Source organism: Armigeres subalbatus, chromosome 2 (genome assembly GCF_024139115.2).
Source record: "Armigeres subalbatus isolate Guangzhou_Male chromosome 2, GZ_Asu_2, whole genome shotgun sequence".
NCBI classification, from domain to species: Eukaryota; Metazoa; Arthropoda; class Insecta; order Diptera; family Culicidae; genus Armigeres; species Armigeres subalbatus.
In genome coordinates, this window is record NC_085140.1 from 77,184,136 (window position 1) to 77,205,993 (window position 21,858).

Consider the following 21,858-nt stretch of genomic DNA (forward strand, 5'->3'; position numbering starts at 1 on the left):
ACTCAAATTCTTCGTATATGACCATCTGGGGGTCTCCAGTAGCCTTGCGAGCAAAGGCGTAGGATTGCCAATCCAGAGATGACGAGTTCGATTTTCGGGTGGGAAACATTCTCGACACCCTGGGCATAGTGTATCCATTGTACTTCCCGAGCAGGAGTGACGACCTCGATAACAGAAATTGGTATGATTTAGCCTTGCATAAGAGGTAAAATACCAAAAAATAATACCAAAAACTTATATGCAGAATACTTAAGGGATACCATGCTTAGGTATTTCAATACCAAACGAATAATAATTGGTTATTCATTTGGTATTGAAATTCAATTTAATAACTGAGTTTGTTATGGCCTAAGTATTGTGCATATTAGTTTTTGGTATTATTCCTTTGGTATTTTACCTCTTATACAGGGCTAGTTCATAACAGAATATGGTATCAATAACAAAATTAAGTTTTATTGAGCCATTTTCTCCTGCTCGGGTTGCCACACAAGGTACATACTCATGCAATGGCGGGCATAGAAAAGCTTTCAACTAATAACTGAGGAAATACTAATTGAATACTAAGTTGCAAAGCAGTTGTTCAAAGCAAGTTCCAGTTGGAATGAAGAGCTATTGGATAAGAAGAAGAAGATGACCATCTGATAACAACAACGAACTATGCAAACATGTGAGTAAATATCCTTATTTCAAGTCAAGTAGCAGCCTCTTCACACGAGTTACATTGACGTGACTGGATATCATGTCTATATTCAACTCAAGTAGATACCAATTGGAATTTAATTTACTGTATCACGTTCTGTAGGAGCAAACATTGCTGATCGTTCACTATCAAAAGCGTGATCTTAGAGCGGCACACGTGTTCACCATGTCCTATTAATCCTCGCAACAGGTTGTTGCAAAACAATTTATTACTATCTATCAATGTTCCGTCAATCAATCCAGCTTATCGGATTAATAAATTAATAGAGGAAATTCAATAAAGCTATTTGAAAATACCATTGTTGAACAAATATAGATGTCTATGCAGAACAAATCGGTTTGGTATCTTATCTTTGATTTGATACCGCCTTCTGAATATACCTTTCCATACATTGCTTCCATAGTGGTGACGAAAGCAACCCCACCCCCATATGTCCCACAGACGGTCTCGTTTCATATAGATTTACCTACGGATAGGACTAACCTTTTTCGAAGTAGTAATCGGTAGCAAAGCCAAAAAATATGACCACTGCGGCATTCAGAGCCACCGCCACTGCTATCCGGATGTGAGTCCGGTGCCGCCTCCACCAGTCTTCCAATTTAACGAGGGTGGTCTGTTTTTGGGGTTTTCCATTCAGCATTGGCGCTATCGGCGCCGCCCCCTGCGTATTCGATGGGGTAGTTTGTGGCTGGAGGTGAGTAAGCGCGAAGCTGTCGCCATTCCCATGCTGAAAAAAAAAACGGCGGGAAGTGCAATTAGATGAGGTGTCACTATTTCCTACTAGTCGGTAGTTCACTTTTATTATGGAGTGCACTCGGTCACAACTAATGATGTGCAATTAGCGTCAGATTTGTTAGGATAGCAAGAATAGCTGACAGAATTGCAGAAGATAATGTCTGGTTAGAAGATAACTAATAAAAAAGTAGAAATTATGCGAAAACTCATTCAAATTAAGCCATGCAGGAATCAGTGAAAAATCAACATAGTCGAAGATTTCTGCAAATTTTAGTCTATTTGCAATCAAACATGTTATGTTTTAAAATCAAATATTTTACTTAATTATATGCGTTATTTATTTATTTAATTCAATTTATTCACTTTTGGTTATCTATAAATGCAGTCTTCATGAAAAAAAAAATTTCTATGTCAACAATTCACCATTTTGATGAATTACATTTATTTTCGAATTTCATGGAATGATTTCTATCTGATTATGAAGCATGTAGAAAGTGACCCACGATTAAATAGTCATTCAGAGCGTTTAACGCATAAGAGTGCGGTCTTTCGTACCTCGGCTGGGTTTACGATTGAGCTTCGCTTACGATGTGATAGCCCGGTGCTGGTCTATTAGGAAAGATAAAGTAAACGAGTGGAATTAGCAACGATAAGATTAGAATTCGGAGTATTTTGGAATGGAGCATGTTTTGTAATACAACGTTATTGGACGATAGATAGGTAAGAGTGGGATGAGTGAGTCGGAAAACGATGAGCATGGGAGTAACATCGATGAATGATGATGGGTGGCTGGTGTTTATGTTTATGTTCACCTTTTGGTACTACCGTACCGGCTTACCGTATCGTGATCGTAGGCTTCATTCTGAATTCCGCTCATTTTGCGTGGGTTAAATTTACCAAATACAAGGGATGGCTGGTTAGGTCAAGCAACGCTGTTATTTGCTAACTGGTCGCACTCATTTCATATCTGGAATAAAATTAAAGAATGGCGAAATATTCAAAATAATGCAACAATTGTATTTGGGAGAAAGCTCCCACTCCTAATAGCCCTTTCCATTATAAAAATAAGACACAAGTACACACGAATTACCATTCAGCTTCAATCGTTCATTGTTTCCCTGAAATTCATAGATCTCGTTGCGGAATGGTGAGAATAAAAACCGAGTGCTTAGCGCATCGCGCGCTAAGTCGCTAGAACCCACAAGCAGAAGCTGTACTTCTAATATTTTTCCTGTGATTTTAGTGGAGACGCATGGTATTCGGATGAGTCTATACCATTTAGTCAGGACATGTACTGCCGTTCTACGCATAAATGTCCCGTGTATATAGGAAATCCCAAATATGTGTAGTCGAACCAAGTTTCGTCGAATGACATTAATGGGCCAAACATAATTGATACGTTTGCGTGCGTCAATTGTGTTTGACCCATTAGTCAAAAGGACATTACGTTGAAGGGACATTTCTGCTGCCGCAAGCATAGCTGTCCCATGTAGATATGTAAACATCAATATCAATATGGTACAATAATGCTTGCGACGCCCGATTTTCACGAATGGACATTTAATTTTTGGATAACAAATAACGTGGAACATTTCATTTAATAAGCCTTAATGTGTTATTATTTGTCCACTCCACCACCCACTTGCAAGTTGCACATAGCATCGATTCATGCATCAAAGTTTTGCGAATTATCATCGGAAAAAGGGGGGACGTCAGTTGTCATACACATATAGTGATCGAGGTACTAACTTCCTGAGGGCTAGCAAGAAGATGAAAGCAGCCATCAAGATTCCGATCAGGAACGGCTCAAGGTCGAGTCTACCGGGTAACATGGTGATTACGAAGAAGGATATCGGTTTTACTGCGTTGAAGTTGAATAATGGTTATAACCGGTCCAGCGATGGGCCCTAAGTACCCCGATTCATCGAGAAAAATACAGTAATGGGCAATCTGATCTGCTTTTAGGCAACTAGCTCCTCTCTTCGGTACGTAGATAATTAACCAAATGGATATCAAACTCATGAGCTACTCTAAACTAATCTGACTCGACTGATCGAACGTGTGTTCAAATGTTTGTACAAAAGCGTCGGTTCTGTCATCCAGCGGCTGAATAAGAAATACTATTCTTCAGAAGATGGCAGATGGCAGCTCCATTCCGGTGGATAGGTACCTCAGGCCAACAACCGACTGTTCCGAAACTTATCAAACCGTTCCACAGTGGCTAATAAATAAGAAAGCGGTAGATGAATGTAAATTCTGCATAGAATTATTTGGCCTACATCAGAACAGGGTTTGCTTAAACGTTCCTTTGATTTCAAATGAAAGTTTAGGCCAATTTGACGTTCTTAAAAGGCTACATTTTCAAAATCCTTCTTTAGGAATTCGTTTTTGGAAAATGATGAGAACAAAATTAACAGCTGCAGATAATCGCCTGATTATTTACAGTGTTGATGATCGCTCTTACAATCTCATGAAAAAATGAATTTTAAACTGAACTACGGGTTCCAAAAATTGGATTGCAAACCATACGTGCAGAAAAATTCATTAAAACTTTCAATAAAAATTGATTTTTATCTTTAAGTTTCTCTTAGACGGAAACTTTTTGTCTCTTTTGGACCAAACCATCGGTTCGTAAACGTATTTATTGAAATACATATGCAGAACATCTGCTATAAATGAGAATGCATCTACTCCAAAAGAAGACGCATTTTTAGATTTGGTCTCTCGTCTGGGGACCTTTCTCTCCCTCTACGGGTTTTCATCAGCAACCAACAACCCCCCTGTAGTATATAAGATCAGGTCTATAAAATATCGAAAAAAGTGATCCACTTCACTGCCTTGTGATATTAGCAATCAGTAAATTTCTTATTATAGTATACTCTTTTGTTGTGTATTTATTTTTAATGTGTAGCGAGCTACCTTGGTTTTAAGACATATTGATTCAATCTACCACAAAATCATTTCGGAATGCTCGTGTCAAAAAAACGAAGTGCGAATCAGTTTGCTGAGTATTGTTGTGACGAACGGACGAGTCTAGAAACCTCATCTGGGTCACGACAATGACGTACACAGAAAGAAATAAAATTGTACCTTTAAAAATTGTGCACTTTTAATCCAAAAAGTTGCAAATTTCCGTAAAAATAAAAGTGAAATAACATAAAAAGAAAGTTATGCATTTCATTCAAAAGTGTTTTTTATCTTTCCTGAGTGTAATTTTAAAAGTTCATCTTTTCAATTTCAAAAACTGTTAAACTATCAAAAACTGTTCATCTGTCAACAAAAGTTCTGAACAAAACAGAGAAGAAGAAGAAGATGGTTTCGAAAGGGCACTATGGTACATCGTGTGGAAAAAAAGTAAAAAATGAAATCAATTGTGTTCTTTATGAATTTCAAAGTCATATTCATTAAAATGAATACATGTACGATATTTGAAAATAAAATTTACATAGTATAATACAATTAGATAATGTAGTACGATGTCACGAATGAATTTGCTGCAGAACCTAATTATACTTTATACACACAAAAAACAAATATGGTGCCATAGAAAGTTTTGCACTTTCCGCTTAAAAAGTGCTTCGTTCCTTTAAAAATAAAAATGAAATTGGTTTTTGTTCAAGTATTTTCTTCATTTAAAAGTTCATTTTCTCTTGTTCTCATTATAAATTTAAAAGTTCTTCCTTTCCCACTAAAAATTGTAGAACTGTCAAGTCTATTAACGATAAACCTTTTGGTAAAAATGAGAGATTTGAAAAATAAATAATTAAGTCCCAAAACGGCATTATGGGCTATCAAGTGGTAAAAAATTACTATATATGTATTTGGGTTATCAAACAAATTATTGAGTTATTTTTATAATTCTTACGTTAGAATAAACACATATAAAAAATAAGTCGAAAATAATAACAAAGCTTATTTTACTTGCATGTATATTTAAAAATATATATATTTTTATCAACATGCTTTGTCCATCATGTTTAGAAAAATTCTCATAGTGTTTTCCGTGGTTGTTTTTTTTCCCACGCATCGCGTAAAACAACAACAAACCAGATTTTTTTTTGCAGCTGCAGGTCTGGTGCTGTGCTTATTTAATTCGTCTTCGTTAAGTGAAAATTCTAATAAATTGTCTCGAAAGTGAGAACTGCAAGGAAGACATATTATTTGGCTTATTCGGTTATTTGAGGTTCTTAGAAATATCCCTGAAACGCCGCCAGTATCCAAAGATGCTCCCATTTACTGCATTGATCATCAGGCAAGGACGACGCTATAATACAGAACGCCGAAAAAACGACCGGGCTCGCGACCGAGCGGGACATGGAATCATGGAATCGGAAGGTAAGTCATACTTCAAAAGTAAGGATAAAAAAGTGTCTATAGATGGAATTAGAACCCCTGTGTACTAATTCCAGCCATCAAAAACAGTGCCCAACTCCGGTGCTTCGAAGACCGCGACCGAAGTTAGGCGCTGCTTTTGCTGTTCGATATCAGAGCATTTATGGAAGGTTTTTGCTTTTTTTTTTACAGATAATATGTAGTTCCGGTACCCATTTGTGTCCGACGAAAACATCATCGTGCATTGTATAAAGAACTACTCTGCGAACCCCGACGAATGCATGGATTTTTCCAGCCGCCTTGGCGAATGAGAGCTTGCACTATTTAATAAAGAAATAATTAAAATAATAAAATTCATAAACTTCATACCGACTTAATTTAATTTCAGAGGAAAAGTTGAAAAAGGTAGGGTGTGGGAAGTTCCTTTTTGGGTAAATCATTATTGAAAATATCCCAGTATATTTTCCACAGGGAAACCTTTTAAATTTGACAGTTGTACAATTTTGTTTTGAGATGTTTAAACTTTTAATTTTAGAATGGTATGCAGCTTTTATGATATGGTTATTTCAAAAGTATGCGTACTTTTATTTTGAGCATAAGCAACTCTCTACGAAAAAGAACCAATGCAACTTTTTATTTTAACCCATGGTTTTTTTAATTCTACTTATGGTTTTTCTTTCTGTGTAGCTGGTAGATTTTGAACCGTTTTTTTGTTGACGGTTGTTTGTTTTTTGTAACGGTAAGCAAAAAAAGGAAAATACAAGAAAACAAAACAAAAACAAAAATGTAAAACAAAAAGCGAAAAAAAAAAATAAATGGAAAATGTCCTAGATAGGCTTCCTGACGGAAGGGCAGAGGAGTAGGCCGGGTGACAAAGAAAAAGAGCAAAAAGAATGAAAATGATTAAAGCTAGCGTCTCCGGTAGGCTCCCTGACGGAAGGGCAGAGGAGTAGGCCGGGTGACAAAAAAAGTGCAAAAGAGATAGCACAAAGAAACAATAACCGAAAAATGCTAGCTTCCCCGATAGGCTCCCTGACGGAAGGGCAGAGGAGTAGGCCGGGTGACAATTAAAAGTGCTAAAAGAGATCGTGCTAAAAAAAAAAAACAAAGAAAAAAATATGGAAAGTTTATAAAAATGCGTCTCCGCTAGGCCACTCGACGGAAAAGCAAAAAAAACAAAGCGAAGACAAGTTGAAAAAAGAATTATATAAAATAGGTGAGGTTTGAATTGAATACGGAAATGAAACATGTTTGATTGAAGCAAAAACAAAACTTTGAATAGATATTTTAAGATTCGATAAAAATAACGGTTTTGGAATTAGGTTTCAAATATTTTGTTTACTGAACTTTCAATTGAAAAAATGTTTCTAGATTTGAAGATGTGTTTCAGAGACCGTATAACCGTTTGGAAAACTGGAAGCAAACTCGAAGGTAACAGGAGATTGGAATTGATTTATTTTTAAATTTGAAGAATGAATATGGGAATCGCAATAAGAATTGGCATTTGGAGATTGGAATGGATTCGTATTGAATTTGGATTGGATTTGGATTAAATTTTGATTGGATTTGGATTTCTATTGGATAAAGTTTGGATAGAGTTTAGATTGGATTGAAATGGCTTCGGATTTGGATTCGATGGTGATAAGGTTTATGTTAAATTTGATAGAATTTTGATGAATTTGGTTTGTTTTGAAATTAGATTGGTTTTGAATTGGGTATGAATTGGGTGAACGTTGAATTTGGATTGGATTTTATTTAATTTGAATTGGATTTGGAATGGATTTGGATTGGACTTCAATTTGGGTTGGATTTGTATTAAACTTGGATTGGATTTGTATTGTATTTGGATTTCAATGGGATTTGGATTGGATTCGTATTGGATTTAGATTGGATTTAGATTGAATTTCAATTGTATTTGGGTAGGATTTGGATTGGATTTGGATTGGATTTCTATTAGATTTGGATTGGATTTGGATTGGATTTGGATTGAATTTGGATTGAATTTGGATTGTATTTGGATTGGATTTGGATTGGGTTTGGATTGAATTTTTATTGGATTGGATTTGGATTAGATTGGATTTGGATTGGATTCCCGCATAATAAAAAACAACATGTTATATGGTCAGAATCATTATTGCGATGTAAGATATAGCTTCACAGTTTTCGTTGCAGTTATCGAATACTTTTCGATCGATTCAACTATAACTGCTCGACATCATCACTAAATGTCAACATATAACATGTTGTCTCAAAAATGTTTTTTATTTCCTGCATTATATGTCAACATTTTATCATACTGTTGAGCGAAAATTTTGCACGCGAAAACAGACGATTTTTTATGGTGACATAACTTAACAACCCATTCAACATATTGTTATTTGCCAAATAACCGTACCACAAACTGTTAAAACTTTATATGAGATTGTTCATTTACAGTTGTCAACAGTAAACGATACTGTTGTCGACCGCACGGGAAAATATCCATTTACAGTTTGTAATTATGCGGGTTGGGATTGGATTGTATTTGGATTTGGATTGGAGTTGGATGGTTTTGGATTGGATTCAAATTGGATTTGGATTGCTCTTGGATTAGATTCGGATTGGATTTTGATTGTATTTGAATTAGATTTAGGTTGAATTTGAATGGGATTTGAATTATATTTGGATTGGATTTTGATTGTATTTAAAATTTGATTTGTATTGGTTGAAATATGGATAAGTTTTGGATTGTATTTGCTTTAGAATTGGATTTGGTGTGGATTGGATTTGGATAGGAATTATATTGGATTTGGATAGAAATTAGATTGGATTAGGATTGAATTTGTCTTGGATTTGGGTTGGATTTGGAATGAATTTGGATTCGATTTGAATTGGATTGGATTGTAATTGAATTAAGGTTAATTTTGGCTTGGATTTGGATTGTGTTTGCATAGGAATTGGATTTCATTTGATTTGTATTGGATTTGCATTAGATATTGATTGAATTTGTTTTGTTTTAAATTGAATGTAAATTGGATTTGTATTGAATTGAATTTGTTTTATTATCTTATTTTCTTTTTCCCTTTTTCCTTATTCCTCTACTCACTCCCCTAACACCCTTCAGGTAAATGATGACATAGGCTGTATGAAAGCGAGGCACAAATCTCCCATCTGTAGGGGAACGTGCCGCTTGAGCCGACTTTCTGATACCAGTTCAGCCAGTTTTGACCAGGGGGGGAGTAAGCCTGTCATCCACGAACAAATCAAGCCTACCTAAGATGCAGAGTGTATGTAATTAAGAGTGGCGACACTGTCAGAATTGGAACAAAACTCATCTGTCATTCCCATACAAAATCGCGTTCCAAACGAGCAGGAGACCTGTCAAATGCGGCACATGTCGCCACTCTTAATTACATACACTCTGCTAAGATGTATTATCCGGGCCTCGCCGCTTGGGAAAGGCGGGCCACCCTGGGCCACCCCGCTTGGCAAGTGTAACATTTTTCGAACTGGAATCTTGTAGGATATTGGTTAACCTACACTACTGCTGACTAACGAAAAAAATGTGGGATTGTTTATTTACATTTGCTTCATACTACATGCAGAGGAGGCGCGATGCACCGCATATTACCCCCCTGGTTTTGACCAGCAAACTGAAGAACAGCTTATCTGCTACTGATTTCCGATGACAGTTATCTAAATTATCATTTAATTGTACAGAAATTTGATTTTTTTAAAGCAGCCGCACACTAATTATTTATATGGAACGTAAGAAAATGACAGACCCCCCTCCCTCCATAAGTGCTTACGTAATTAGTGTACGACCCCTTTGTACGGGTCTGAGACGAGACCTGCAAAGAGGAAAAAATGTAACTTCAGCTGCTGCCAGTCAACTGCTGTCACGAACTGTCAGGTGCAACCAGCAGCTTTTTGAGTGAAAGTATTGGTATCCCAAATAAAATATTCCACATCATTTTTGTTTTACCAAGACTTTTTTACTTTAACGAGTATTCCAAGCTTTCCGTTTAGCTTGTTAATAATCAGTAATAAACCTGTGTTTTGTTCCCGGTATAAAAATCCTTATGAAAATGAATTTACTATTTCGTGAATTGGATACACTTTTATTGTGCTCAGAAGGGTCCACCTGGGGCTTAGGTGAAACAGTCAAGTAAACAGTTGAAACTCGATGGTCAACTGTGATGAAAAGAAGAACAAGTGTCAAAACAAGAGAAAAGAAGCAGCGTCTTTGCAGGTCTCGTCTCAGGTACGGGCAATAGATTGGACCAGGAGTTGTTTTGGGGACGAGGAGCTCAGGACCTGACACGAGACCTGCAAAGACGCTGCTTCTTTTCTCTTGTTTTGACACTTGTTCTTCTTTTCATCACAGTTGACCATCGAGTTTCAACTGTTTACTTCACGCTCGTTCGGCTGAACTCAATTTTGAGTCGCTTTAACTCAAAATAATAAGTTCTTCAGAGACGTCAAACGCTGAGTAACTGAGAATTATTATTTTGAGTTAGTTTGACTCATTCTTTATAAATCGAAGCAGAACTGGAAAATGAGTTCAGAGTGAAAATTTCAAGAAGTCCAACGGTCGCTGATAGAACTTCATGTAAGTTTTAATAACCTATAAAGTCTCAACTAAATTTAATATTATTTTGGCTCTTTTTCGTAGCAGAACTAAAATCAGTAAGCGACAATCCAGAGCTGGATCCAAAGAAACTGAAGTATGTATAACTATTTAGACAAGGTAACCCGCATTTCTTGTTTCCATATGAATAAATTTATTAAGTATTTTGAAGATTGTAGTTTCGGAACTTTGGTGACGCCCTCATACACTACGTCAGTTATCAGCATCAGTGATCGCAATTACGACACCCAGATGCTGTTCAATGCAGATATGAAGGTATAAAGGAGGTTTGGGCAGAGGTCCACGGTTAGAACGATATTTCAGCAGCGCGCAGCAGCCATTTAAGGAACGGTTTTATTATTGTATGTGTATATAATGTTTATGTATTTGAATATATTGTATATTCTAATTTATATTGGATAATAAATGTATCGCTCTGTTTCTGAATTATTTCTTTTTTTGACTGAGCAAGATTGTTTTTCTCGATTTGACAAACTCAAAATCCTATATATATTAGTTTTTGTGAATTTGAGTTGAAGCAACTCAAAATAAAATATCTTCTTCCGTTACTCAAAATTGAGTTCGATGGCCCTAACTCAATTTTGTCTTGAGCCAGTTTTTACGATTTTAAGTTAAACTGACCCAAATTTGAGTTCAGCCGGACGAGCGTGTTGACTGTTTCACCTAAGCCCCAGGTGGACCCTTCTGAGCACAATAAAAGTGTATCCAATTCACGAAATAGTTAATTCATTTTCATAAGGATTTTTATACCGGGAACAAAACACAGGTTTATTACTGATTATTAACAAACTAAACGGAAGGTTTGGAATACTCGTTAAAGTAAAAAAGTCTTGGTAAAACAAAAATGATGTGGAATATTTTATTTGGGATACCAATACTTTCACTCAAAAAGCTGCTGGTTGCACCTGACAGTTCGTGACAGCAGTTGACTGGCAGCAGCTGAAGTTACATATTTTCCTCTTTGCAGGTCTCGTCTCAGCTCAGGACGACTGGCGCAGTGTTAGGAAGACCGAATAGATGAGCGAAGCTTGCATATCAAGAAGGAGTGTTGGTATATGCATCAGGTAGTGTGCGATGGGGCCCTCCTTAGCCGTGCGGTAAGACGCGCGGCTACAAAGCAAGACCATGCTGAGGGTGGCTGGGTTCGATTCCCGGTGCCGGTCTAGGCAATTTTCGGTTTGGAAATTGTCTCGACTTCCCTGGGCATAAAAGTATCATCGTGCTAGCTTCATGATATACGAATGCAAAAATGGTAACCTGGCTTAGAAACCTCGCAGTTAATAACTGTGGAAGTGCTTAATGAACACTAAGCTGCGAGGCGGCTCTGTCCCAGTGTGGGGATGTAATGCCAATAAGAAGAAGAAGTGTGCGACACCTCGCGATAGATGGGAGATGAGCAGGAAGTTGGTAGCTGCTCTTTTGCATATTATGGAATGTTGTTGACGATGTGTTATGCAACGTACACACCAGAAAACGCTTCGGTTGCTGCTTTGTTTGAACATGTGTGAAGTTGTTCGAACAACTATTTGACAGTTGGCGGCTCGGTTGGAAAAAATTAAAACGGTTTGATTTTGGTTTGAGCTACACGGAAGAAATAAACTACCCAATAGTGAGTTTAATTCACCCAACCTCGAACATCCGTACGGGAAGCCAAAATTGAGTAAGTACACACAAAAAAAAATCGTTGGTAAAAATCAAAGAAACGTTGGTAAAATTAAGAAAATTAGTTGGTGATTTTCAGTAGAAAGTTTAGGACTGTTAAATCTACAATTGCAAAAATGTGACTTCGCTAGGAACTTTGACAAGTGCCGACTTTTCAAAATAACATTTTCCTCTCAAAACAAAATGTGTATTTTACTATTCAAAATAACATTTTCCTCTTAAAACTAAATGTGTATAAAACTTCTCAAAATAACATTATCTTCTTAAAGCTAAATGCGTGTAAAATCCATTAGAATTGACAGTCATGCTTTCAAAACAACAAACAATACCTAATTTCCACATGTTTATTTATTTTTCTAAATTATTTTTGTTACATCTTTGTATCTTTACCGATGGCGTGAACGCTCCGTTCGGCAGCGGTCGCATCTGCAGATCCTTCACCAGTGGTGGTGGTGGTACTAGCCGCGCTGATATGGTACTGGATCGGAGCCGCCGCCTTGACCTGTGTTCTCTTTCTCGGTGTCCTAGTGTTCTTGAGCAGCTGGATCAGATTGACTGGGAATACTGTTCGGTCAATTTATTGATCCATATCTCCGTCGGCGGGCTGCGGCTGGAGTTGCTGGGATGCGATTCGTTGTGCATGTTGCCGATATGCATAACATCGCACGGTAGCTTGCGTTTGGCAACATTTTTCCTTTTCTCAGCATCTGGTGTGTTTCGACCAACCGGAAAGTTAAGGGTCCGGACGAAATATTGCCCTCTGCAATACACTGGAGACCTCCTTTTTATCAGTCGGACAACATCGATGCCACATTCCTTTTTTGACCTAAAAACAGTTTTAACTAATTATATACTTATAAATTACGAAATATATTTAAATTACTTACAATGGTGATCTTAAGATTTTCCTTTATCAATTCATTTTGCAACTATCACTGACAGATAGCCGTGGGCTGCCAGATACATTGTTTCTTCTTGTCAGTGCTGCCAAAAATGTGAAATTTTGAAGTTCGTTTGATAATTTTTCAAATTTTATTCTAAAAGTTTTGACTGTGAAAATGAGAATTTTAAATTGAAAAAAAACTTTCGAATCAATCAATTTAGCATTCGATTCAAAAGTTTTAACTTTCAAAAATACCAAATTTTCCATATTGTTGAAATAAAATTAGAAAATGTTAGAAACACAACTTTTTTTCGCTCTGTGTAGGGTCGAAGTAGTTTGCCTTTACTCCCATGTTAAAAAAGTACCCAACGGAAAATTTATTTACCCAAATGTAAGTTTAATTCACTCAATTTCGACCTCAGGTAATAAAACTCAACATTGGCTTCCCGTATTGAACTGGCGTCGTTGGATTGTTTGGCTCTTTTGTTTTTGACAACAAAAGAAAGAGTGGATGAAAGAGAAGAGAAGAAATAACTCAAAAGTAAGTTTAAAAATACTCATTTTTGGGTACTTTTTTTCTTCCGTGTAGGATAGGATGTGATAATTGAATTGCGACTGCCTTGTTGTTTCCTCAGTCGGTTGCTTCGACGAGGTGGTTGGCCAGTGCTTCCGAAATTTTTTTGGTAAAATCCGCCAAATAATGTATGTAAAAAAATGATGTTTTCTCGTTCATTTCTTCCATTATTCGTAATAAAAGATGTTACGTACTATCAAAAAAATGTTTTAACATGGAATAAGATGAGTTTTACAGTGAAATGGGTAAAAAGATGGTTAAAAATGCTTCTAATCGAGTGTTTTAAATAAGCATAACCCTTGAGAATAATGCATACATCATTTGCAGTCTAGCATGAATTCATTTCACCCAAAAAATTAAAATACAAACATTTGAATTTTGTCATAAAATTGAATTTAATTACCCAGCAACACGGCCAAGCTAACAACAAACTGCCCTTTTGAAAATGTGATACCGCCGATCGAAGTAAGTGATTGTCATTTTTACCCAATCAGCAACCGGCACGATTTTGACAGAAAATCGGTACGATTTTTAATGGCTAATTGGCACATCCTATCCTAGGGTTTGAGTAGTCGGGGGCGGAGTCGAGGTTCGCCGAACATGTTTGAGCATTTGTAGTGAAGTTGCACAAACCCTCATATATTTTTTGATGGTTCGCTTCGGTCGTTCGTGTGTGATATTGTTGGTCGAATAAATTGATTGTTCGTGCCGCTGTTGGTAAAACTTGATGGATGTTTGAATAAACAAGAGGTGGATTCAATGTTGGTCAAACTGCTTGACCGTTTGTACGTTCCATTATGGAAAGTGTATTGAATGATAGAAAACGAGAATAAAGCCCCAAACGCAATACAACGGAACGGCGACGGAAACGGAAAATTTGACAGTTAGCCCATATATTTTCTGTCAAATTTGCCGTTTCCGTCGCCGTTCCGTTATATTGCGTTTGGGGCTTAAGAAACATATGTTTCATATCCACGCTCATATGTTCATGTTAACTGCAACTACGGGCCCTGAGTGCGGCTAGCTATCCAGGCGGCAATAGGCCTAATGATCTTCGGGATTTCAAAAATAATATCCCGGATATCGGAAAATCCCGAATTTTCCTAGATCCCGGGATTTCTTGTCCCGGGGTGGAAACTCTAACTGAATACTTTCAAAATCAAAACACAATCTTGACATGAGGCAAATTGTGGCAGACCATACGCACAACAAAGTACAAGTTGTAAGCCAATGTAAAGTGTGTTTAATCAAAAACTAACGAGCCTGGATTAATAACAAAGAGCGCAGTGTCAAAATTGGAACAGCGCGTTTGCCCTCAAATCCTTTGTTCCAATCGGTTCTTAAAGGTAGGAGTATTGCGCCACTTGTATAATGCAGGCACTTTAGTGGTTCCTATGCAGAATAACTATTTTAACCTTTATTTCTGCATTTCTGCTTTCTTCTTGGGAAGGGGCTTCTGAATGTTTTTACCCCGTAACCATAATTTCGTCAGTTTTCAACCGATTTTGGCGATTCCGTTTGCTATGCATGGGCGTAGTGTTGCGCGTCGCGTCACGCTGGGCGTTGAAGTCAGCGTTTTGTACTAAAACGCAACGCAAATGAACGTGACGCATACACTCCCACAATGCAACGTTCGCGTTGTGCGTTTATTTACCAACAATAATGGTTTTAAAATGCATGATTTATTGCTCGTAAGATATTTTCAAATAAAGTGAGAAAATTATTAACGAACTTAGGCTGCCAACCATTCCACCGATTCCTTTAACTTTTAGTTAAAATTTGACAGTTCTATGGTTATTTTCCCATCGTGGTTAAAATTTTACTCCGAAGCCGAAGCTCCGAAGCTTGTGCATGCTAAGAGTTGATCATTTTGACGGGAAAAATTGGAAAATTGTCAAAATGCAACGATTTTCTGAGTTCTGAAGAAAGGCATCAAGCTCGAACTGAAATCGATCTAGAGTGCGACGCTGCAATCAACTAAATGATTGACAGATCGAAAATGACACCCGAGCAAGATAGGACAGGTTCACCTAGTTTATTACAAAATCCTCCAGCAACTTCTTCGGTAATGTCTTCAGAAATTTCACCATTATATCACAAGAAATCCTCCACGAACTCCTTTACAAGTTCTGCAGAGAATTATTCAGATAATTTCGTGTTGTTTCTCATACAAATTTCTGAAAAAGTTGCACTGTGGAATTCCTAAGAATATTAAGTGGAAATTTCGACGAATTGCCAGTAATCATTCCTGAGAATTTCCTGAAAGAACTCCGGTGGAAACTTTAAGATTTCCGCTGATCTCCCATCTCCCCATTTTCGCCGAAAATTCCTCCGGGAATTCTTCCAGGAATTCCACCGGCAGTTCCTCCAAGAGTTCCTCCAGGAGTTCCTCCTAGAATAATTCCGGTAGCTCTATCGGCAGTTCCTATTTCTCCAGAATTGGAATTCATTTAGGCTTCTTCAGGAATTTATGTAGAAATTTCACCAGAAGCTCCTCCGAGAGTTTCTCTGGGTGCTCTTCAGTGAATTCTCCGGGAGGTCCTCTGATGATGATGATGGTCCAGCCACATCCCGAGTAGCACACTTGTCACACATCAGTCAATGTGACTCATATGCGACCAAATTAAGTCACATTGGAGTTGCTGCAACCAAATCGTACTGAACTGTGCTACTAGGGATACCCCTACAAATGTTTCAGCTAGACAAGATTTGTCTATAAGATGAATTCTCCAAGATTTTTTCCGCGAATTCTTCTGGTAGTTTCACTGCCAGTTTCTCAAGAGGGTTCCTTTGAAAATTCTACCGGGAATCTCTTCAGAAATTCTTCCGGAAGTTTCCCCGGGAATTTCTCCGGGAGTTCCAGGAAATCATTCAGGCTTTTTTCATGAAATCATTTAGGCTTTCTTCAGAAATTTGTCTGAAAATTCCTCCCGAAGTTCTTCCGATAGTTTGTCTGGGAGTTCCTCCGGGAGGTCCTTCTTCTAGGAGTTCTTCCTGAAATTCCTCCGGGAGTTCTTACGGGAGCCCCTCCGGCAGTTCCTTCAGGGATTCCTCCGGGAGATCTACCAGCAGTTTCTACGAGAATTCTTCCGGGAGTTTCACCGGCAGAACCTTCGGGTGTTCCTCTGAGGAGGAACTCCCAGAGTAATTTCCGGAGGAACTCCCGGGAGAATTTCTGGAGGAATTCCCGGAGAATCATCAGACGAAATCTCGGGGGAACTGCCGGTGGAGCATCTGGAGGAATTTCTTGAAGAACTACAGAAAGAGGAATTCCTGGATGAACTTCCAAATGACCTTCCGCAAGAATTTCAAGAGAAACTTCTGGTAGAATTCCGGGAGGAACTCCTGGAAGAATTCTTAGAGGACCTCCAAGAGGAATTCCGGAAGGAACTCCCAGAGAAGTTTTCCTATGTACTTCTGGAGGAATTTGTAGATAAATTGCTAAAGAAAGCCTGAATGAATTCCCGAAGGAACTACTAGTGGAACTCCCGGAGGAATTTTCAGAGGAACATTAGGTGAAATACCCGGAGTTGAATTTCTTGAACTTCCGATATCCCATTTCACGTGAAATTCCTGCCAAATATCCTCCAGGAATTCCCTGTGAAGTTCCTGGAGGGATTCCCGGAAGAACTCTAGGAAAAACTCCTGGAGGAGCTCCCGGAGGAACTCCCACAAGCACTTCCGGAGGAATTCCCACAGTCCTGAAATATATCTTGGAGAAGTTCCTAAAGGAATTTCCGGAGAAATATCTGAAGGAATTCCCGGAAAAATACCAGGAGGAATTAATGCAGAAATTCCCAGATGAAATCTTGAAAGTATTCCCAGATGAATTGCTGAAGAAATTACCGGATGAATTCCCGGGGGTTTGTTCTGAAAAAATCCTGGAAGAACTCTTGGAAGATGTCCTGGAGGAACTCTGAAATTAATAGCCAAATGAAATTCTGTAGTATATTCCGAGTGAATTCCGGAAATAATTCTAGGAGAATTCCGCGGATAAATTCCCGGAGAAATTCCTGCAGGAATTCCTGGAGAAGTATCTGAAGGAATTCCAGGAAAAATACTTGCAAGAATTCTCGGAGAAATACTTGAACGAATTCCGGGAGAAATTCTTAAAGAAATTTCTAGAGGAATTTTTGAAGGATATTCTGAGGTAATTGCGAAAAGAATTCCAGAATGAAATCCTAGAGGATTTCGCTATTGAATTTATGGAGGTATTCCCGGAAAATTTCCTGGAAGTTGGCCCTGGAGGAAAAAAAGGCCCTTGTTGCTATGCATTCAGAAATTCGTCCTCTATCTATTCATGCCACATAGAAACGATTTGGATTACCTGGATACCGGCATTCCGGATTAGCTAGACCATGTCTCAAAAATAGATAAGTTGATGCTGTAGGAACCAAATGATGATTTCTTGTATCCTGAGTTACCAGTTTCGTAGAAAACTCGAGGGTTATGACGTCACAAAGTTTCCCATTAAGGCTATTTGTTGACAGTTTACTAACACAAGCAGACATCGACTTCATCCGCACCTTTATTAGACTCATTGACTTCAGATAGCTGAGATCACTACCACACAGATAACAAGCTACCACTTCAACTCAGCAGAGGCTCTGCCGGCAATGACGTTGGCCGCTTGTATGGGGAAATGCCAGAGCTGCCAGTCTTCTTGATAAAGTGGTCTTCGGTTAAAGCCAAACCGACTTGAAGTACATACCAAAATGTCTAGAAAGTCTTTCATTCGTTTCAATAATAGTAAACGCTCCAGTAAACCAGACTGGCAACCTGAGTATTAAAGAACACAGAATATATGAAATAGAATATACATTTTTAGGTTTCTTATTAAATTCAATTTATTTGATATTATGAAATCACGAAGAATAGCAATGAGAAATACGACACATGTTGATGTTTCCAGTTGTTTTTTTTGGTGCAGGAAGATGTAGCCAAACTGTTCCACGACATTGCTGTTTTGAGAACCGCATTCGCTTGAGGGCTAGTTTTTGACTGGCTGGAGATTAATGATTCTTCTGTATAAAGCTCAAACCAAAAGCCGTCGAATTTGGTCTAAAAGTTGTACAGCACAAAATGGGTTGTAACATTGTAAGTATCAGACCAGGGCTAATACCTTAAATATTTGGGAGCAAGTGCATGCGCTTTTCCTTATTTTTAAAGGGAAAAAATAATTCAAAATAATGGATATTAGACGAAGTGGGAGAAAACTATCAAACTATCTTTTAGATAAGGTCATAAGTAGAACAACAATGATTGTCAAATCACTCTGAAGACTAGATTTCCCACAGATAAGGCCAGATGACAAGGATTGAATCCCAGGATTCAATCACCCCTTGTGATTTATAGAAAATCAATGCTTGCCAGGATTAGGATCAAATGCGGGAGTAAGAGTAGTTTCGATCTCATTTTTTAAATCCCAGCATCTTCTAGAGTGGGATTTTTTGAAGACTGGTACTGCCATAAAAAGAAAAGCTGGTTTAACTATTGGTTGAATCCTTCGTGGGATCAGTTTAAGTTCATCGATATCAAAATTTTCTTTATCGATCTGTTGAATCTGTCTTTTCCAATGTATTGTTGGGTCCACATAAATGGTGATACCTGTTTAAACGTTGGAAGATGAAACCTTAAATTGGTAAATTCCTGTAGATCTATAACCAAATTCAACGCAGCCTTTTTAAAATTATTATTGGAATATTGATTAGAACAAGCGAATGCAACTTCTGTATTGTTGATCTGGCGTTATCAAATGTTATCTAGAGATTAAAGGTTGAGAAGCACTTAGATTGACTGGTACACAAACGCAGAGATTAAATCTCTATGATTAATCCCAGAATCAATCTTGCATGCTGAGCTTTATTAAAATTAAGATTTGTAAAAATCCCAAAAATAAGGATGAACTCAATGCATGCTGTTTAAAATCTGAGAGTAGAATGATGCTCTTGAAATACTGCTGTTCATTAATGTAATTCCTGAAAAATATTGGGTGTGTCTTAAATCGTTGTTGTACCTTTCTTCCTTCCATCGCACATAGGAGTAAATAAGCCAATTCTTGGCCAAAACTATTTTTTGCGGTTATTTGGGCCTGATATTCCTAGGACGAAGTAATAATTGCCAATTATGCAGGAAAATGCAATTTTTTGGCTAAATCTATCCACCTAACAGTGTAAACCAGATAAAAATCTCAAAATACATATGTTTTCACATAAAACCTCGCGTTTTATGTAAAATCTCTTGCTTCCGCTACGTGAACGATTCTAAAATGGCTATATTTCACAAAGTAGCAAGAAACCCGTAGTTAAAGCTCTATCCTTAAATGGATTTTCTAACATTTACATAGGAAAAAAACATCTAACTTATTTTAACCCATGCCCAAGATCCCAAAAGAAAAATGGTTGTATAAATTCGCATGCACAAAAGTAAACACTGTTTTCTGCTCGAACACTCTTTTCTCCTTAACTCCCCTATCAGAGAATAATATCAGTTATGGGCGTTTGAAGCCTTACAACAACCTAGAACGTCCTGAACATAGCAAAGTTCGGAAACAGAAAATATTCAGTACATTAGCAGCGATCTGTATTGTTCCAAAATAAAATTATCATTCAAACGTAGCTATAGAGCTACCGCGGTAAACAGTCCACTTTTTTAATATCCCTTGTACGCCCTAGGGTATCCAAACTATGCTTGAGTTCAGGACCTTAGATGTACAGCTGCTAGGAAGTTGATTTCGTTCAAACTTCCTTTATTCACCTTGAAGGTCAATAGACATCGGGAAAGAGCTGTCTTTCTGTATTTGTTGGTCTTCTGAGAGATGTAATGAGTGTGACAGAAAAGGTTACTCTGGCAGCTGTAGAACTCATGTCCTGAAAACAAGGACAGTTTGGTTGATTCAAAATATCCCATAACTATTTTACAATGATAGTTGGTCTTGGTTCATCCAGGTTGGTTGGTTGGTCCAGGAGATGCTGTGAATATAAATAAAATATATGTAACAAAAAAAGTTCCGCAAGTTCTGAACTCAAGAACAGTTTAGATGACCCAGAATATCCCAAAATTACATCACATTGTTTGTTGATCTACAAGGTGATGTAATGAATATAATAATGTATGATTGAATACATATTCAAATTTTTAGTCAAGAAATAAAGCTAGTGCCGTGGTTGTAAATCGCAAGCTCTGAACTAAGGACATTATGGATGACGTAGGATATCTGAACACTTTTACCATATCTGTTGATCTTCTATAAGATGTAAAGGATAAGACTGAATTCATATTCAAACCTTGATAACAAAATTAGGCTAATGTCGTGGCTGTTGAGTCGAAGCGCACAAAATATCATAGCTAGCCATGACGAAACTATTATAATAAGGCACCGTTCATAAATTATGATACTTCAATGAAAACGGGTTCATCCTAAATCTAGGTTGTAACAGATTTCTCTACTATGTAGAATTTATAGATAAGCGATTTCAATATAATATTTTCAAAAAGTTATCAATGCGCCTCATGGGAGACCCATTATTCTATTTATGTCTTGACAAAATGCATGCTAAATAGCATGCTTTTTACATTTTCTTGCTGGATTCATTACATGTGGTAATTTATGAACATATGTTGAAATTTTGTTTTAAAATGATGAAAAATCGCATTTTATTCAAATAGCTCAGAATCTAATTTGCGGATGTTTGCGGACGGGTTTTAACGTGGAATGCTTAGTCCATATCTTGAAGTTACACCCAAGTGATTTATCTTTGCCGGATCTTGCCGTATAGATTAACTTTTCCTCTGAAGAAAAACATAAAAAATAGAAAAAATAGTGGTTTCTAAGTGGTCATCACCTGAAACATGAAATTTGTAATTTGACCATAAACATGAACTAAATGGAGACATACAACTATAATCTACTCATTGTGTACTAATAATAGCTTGTTGATAACATTTATGTTGTGCATAAATCAGATTTTCCAAATACTCTACAAATAAAGTAGATAAAATCCAATTCAATACCTCATTTTTGAGCCCTAATTATATTTTTTTACAAAGTTTTGGGTCACTTCTGAAACAGCCATAGTATGCAGAATGTTTTAAAGTATCTAAAAAAAATATAAGAATGTATAAACGTTGAAAAAAAATTTTGGGTTTTGTCCACGAATTTGTTCTAGTTACTCTTCTGTGCATCGTCGACCTTCACGCTTGTATTGATGGTTGATGTTGACATAGTAGCGTTTTGAAGGCAATTTTCAAATCAAAAGTATGGATGCAATATACATTCATGACATAAGCTTTTTTTTTCAGAAATTTCACTTTTGCATGGTTAATTTCTTACTATTCTTTTA

The 21,858-nt window shown here is 37.2% G+C and overlaps 1 protein-coding gene and 1 long non-coding RNA gene across 3 annotated transcripts in view; one reads left to right on the top strand and one right to left on the bottom strand.

The window, feature by feature from the left end:
• LOC134209287 (uncharacterized transporter YutK) overlaps positions 1-21,858 on the bottom strand; it is a 42,977-nt gene that overhangs the window by 12,514 nt on the left and 8,605 nt on the right. Inside the window, exons 2-4 of one of the 2 annotated variants that reach the window (XM_062685283.1) lie at positions 2,274-2,402; positions 1,991-2,044; positions 1,184-1,427 (exon numbers count right to left, since the gene is read on the bottom strand). In XM_062685283.1, coding sequence (XP_062541267.1) covers positions 1,184-1,427; positions 1,991-2,044; positions 2,274-2,312 — 337 coding nt within the window. In that variant the 5' untranslated portion in view covers positions 2,313-2,402. The remainder of the gene's footprint in view (positions 1-1,183; positions 1,428-1,990; positions 2,045-2,273; positions 2,403-21,858) is intronic. The other variant, XM_062685284.1, reaches the window with a different exon arrangement.
• On the top strand, positions 5,471-6,133 carry LOC134209289 (uncharacterized). Its single transcript, XR_009978744.1, has 2 exons — positions 5,471-5,770; positions 5,960-6,133. It is a non-coding gene; the product is annotated as an uncharacterized LOC134209289 (long non-coding RNA).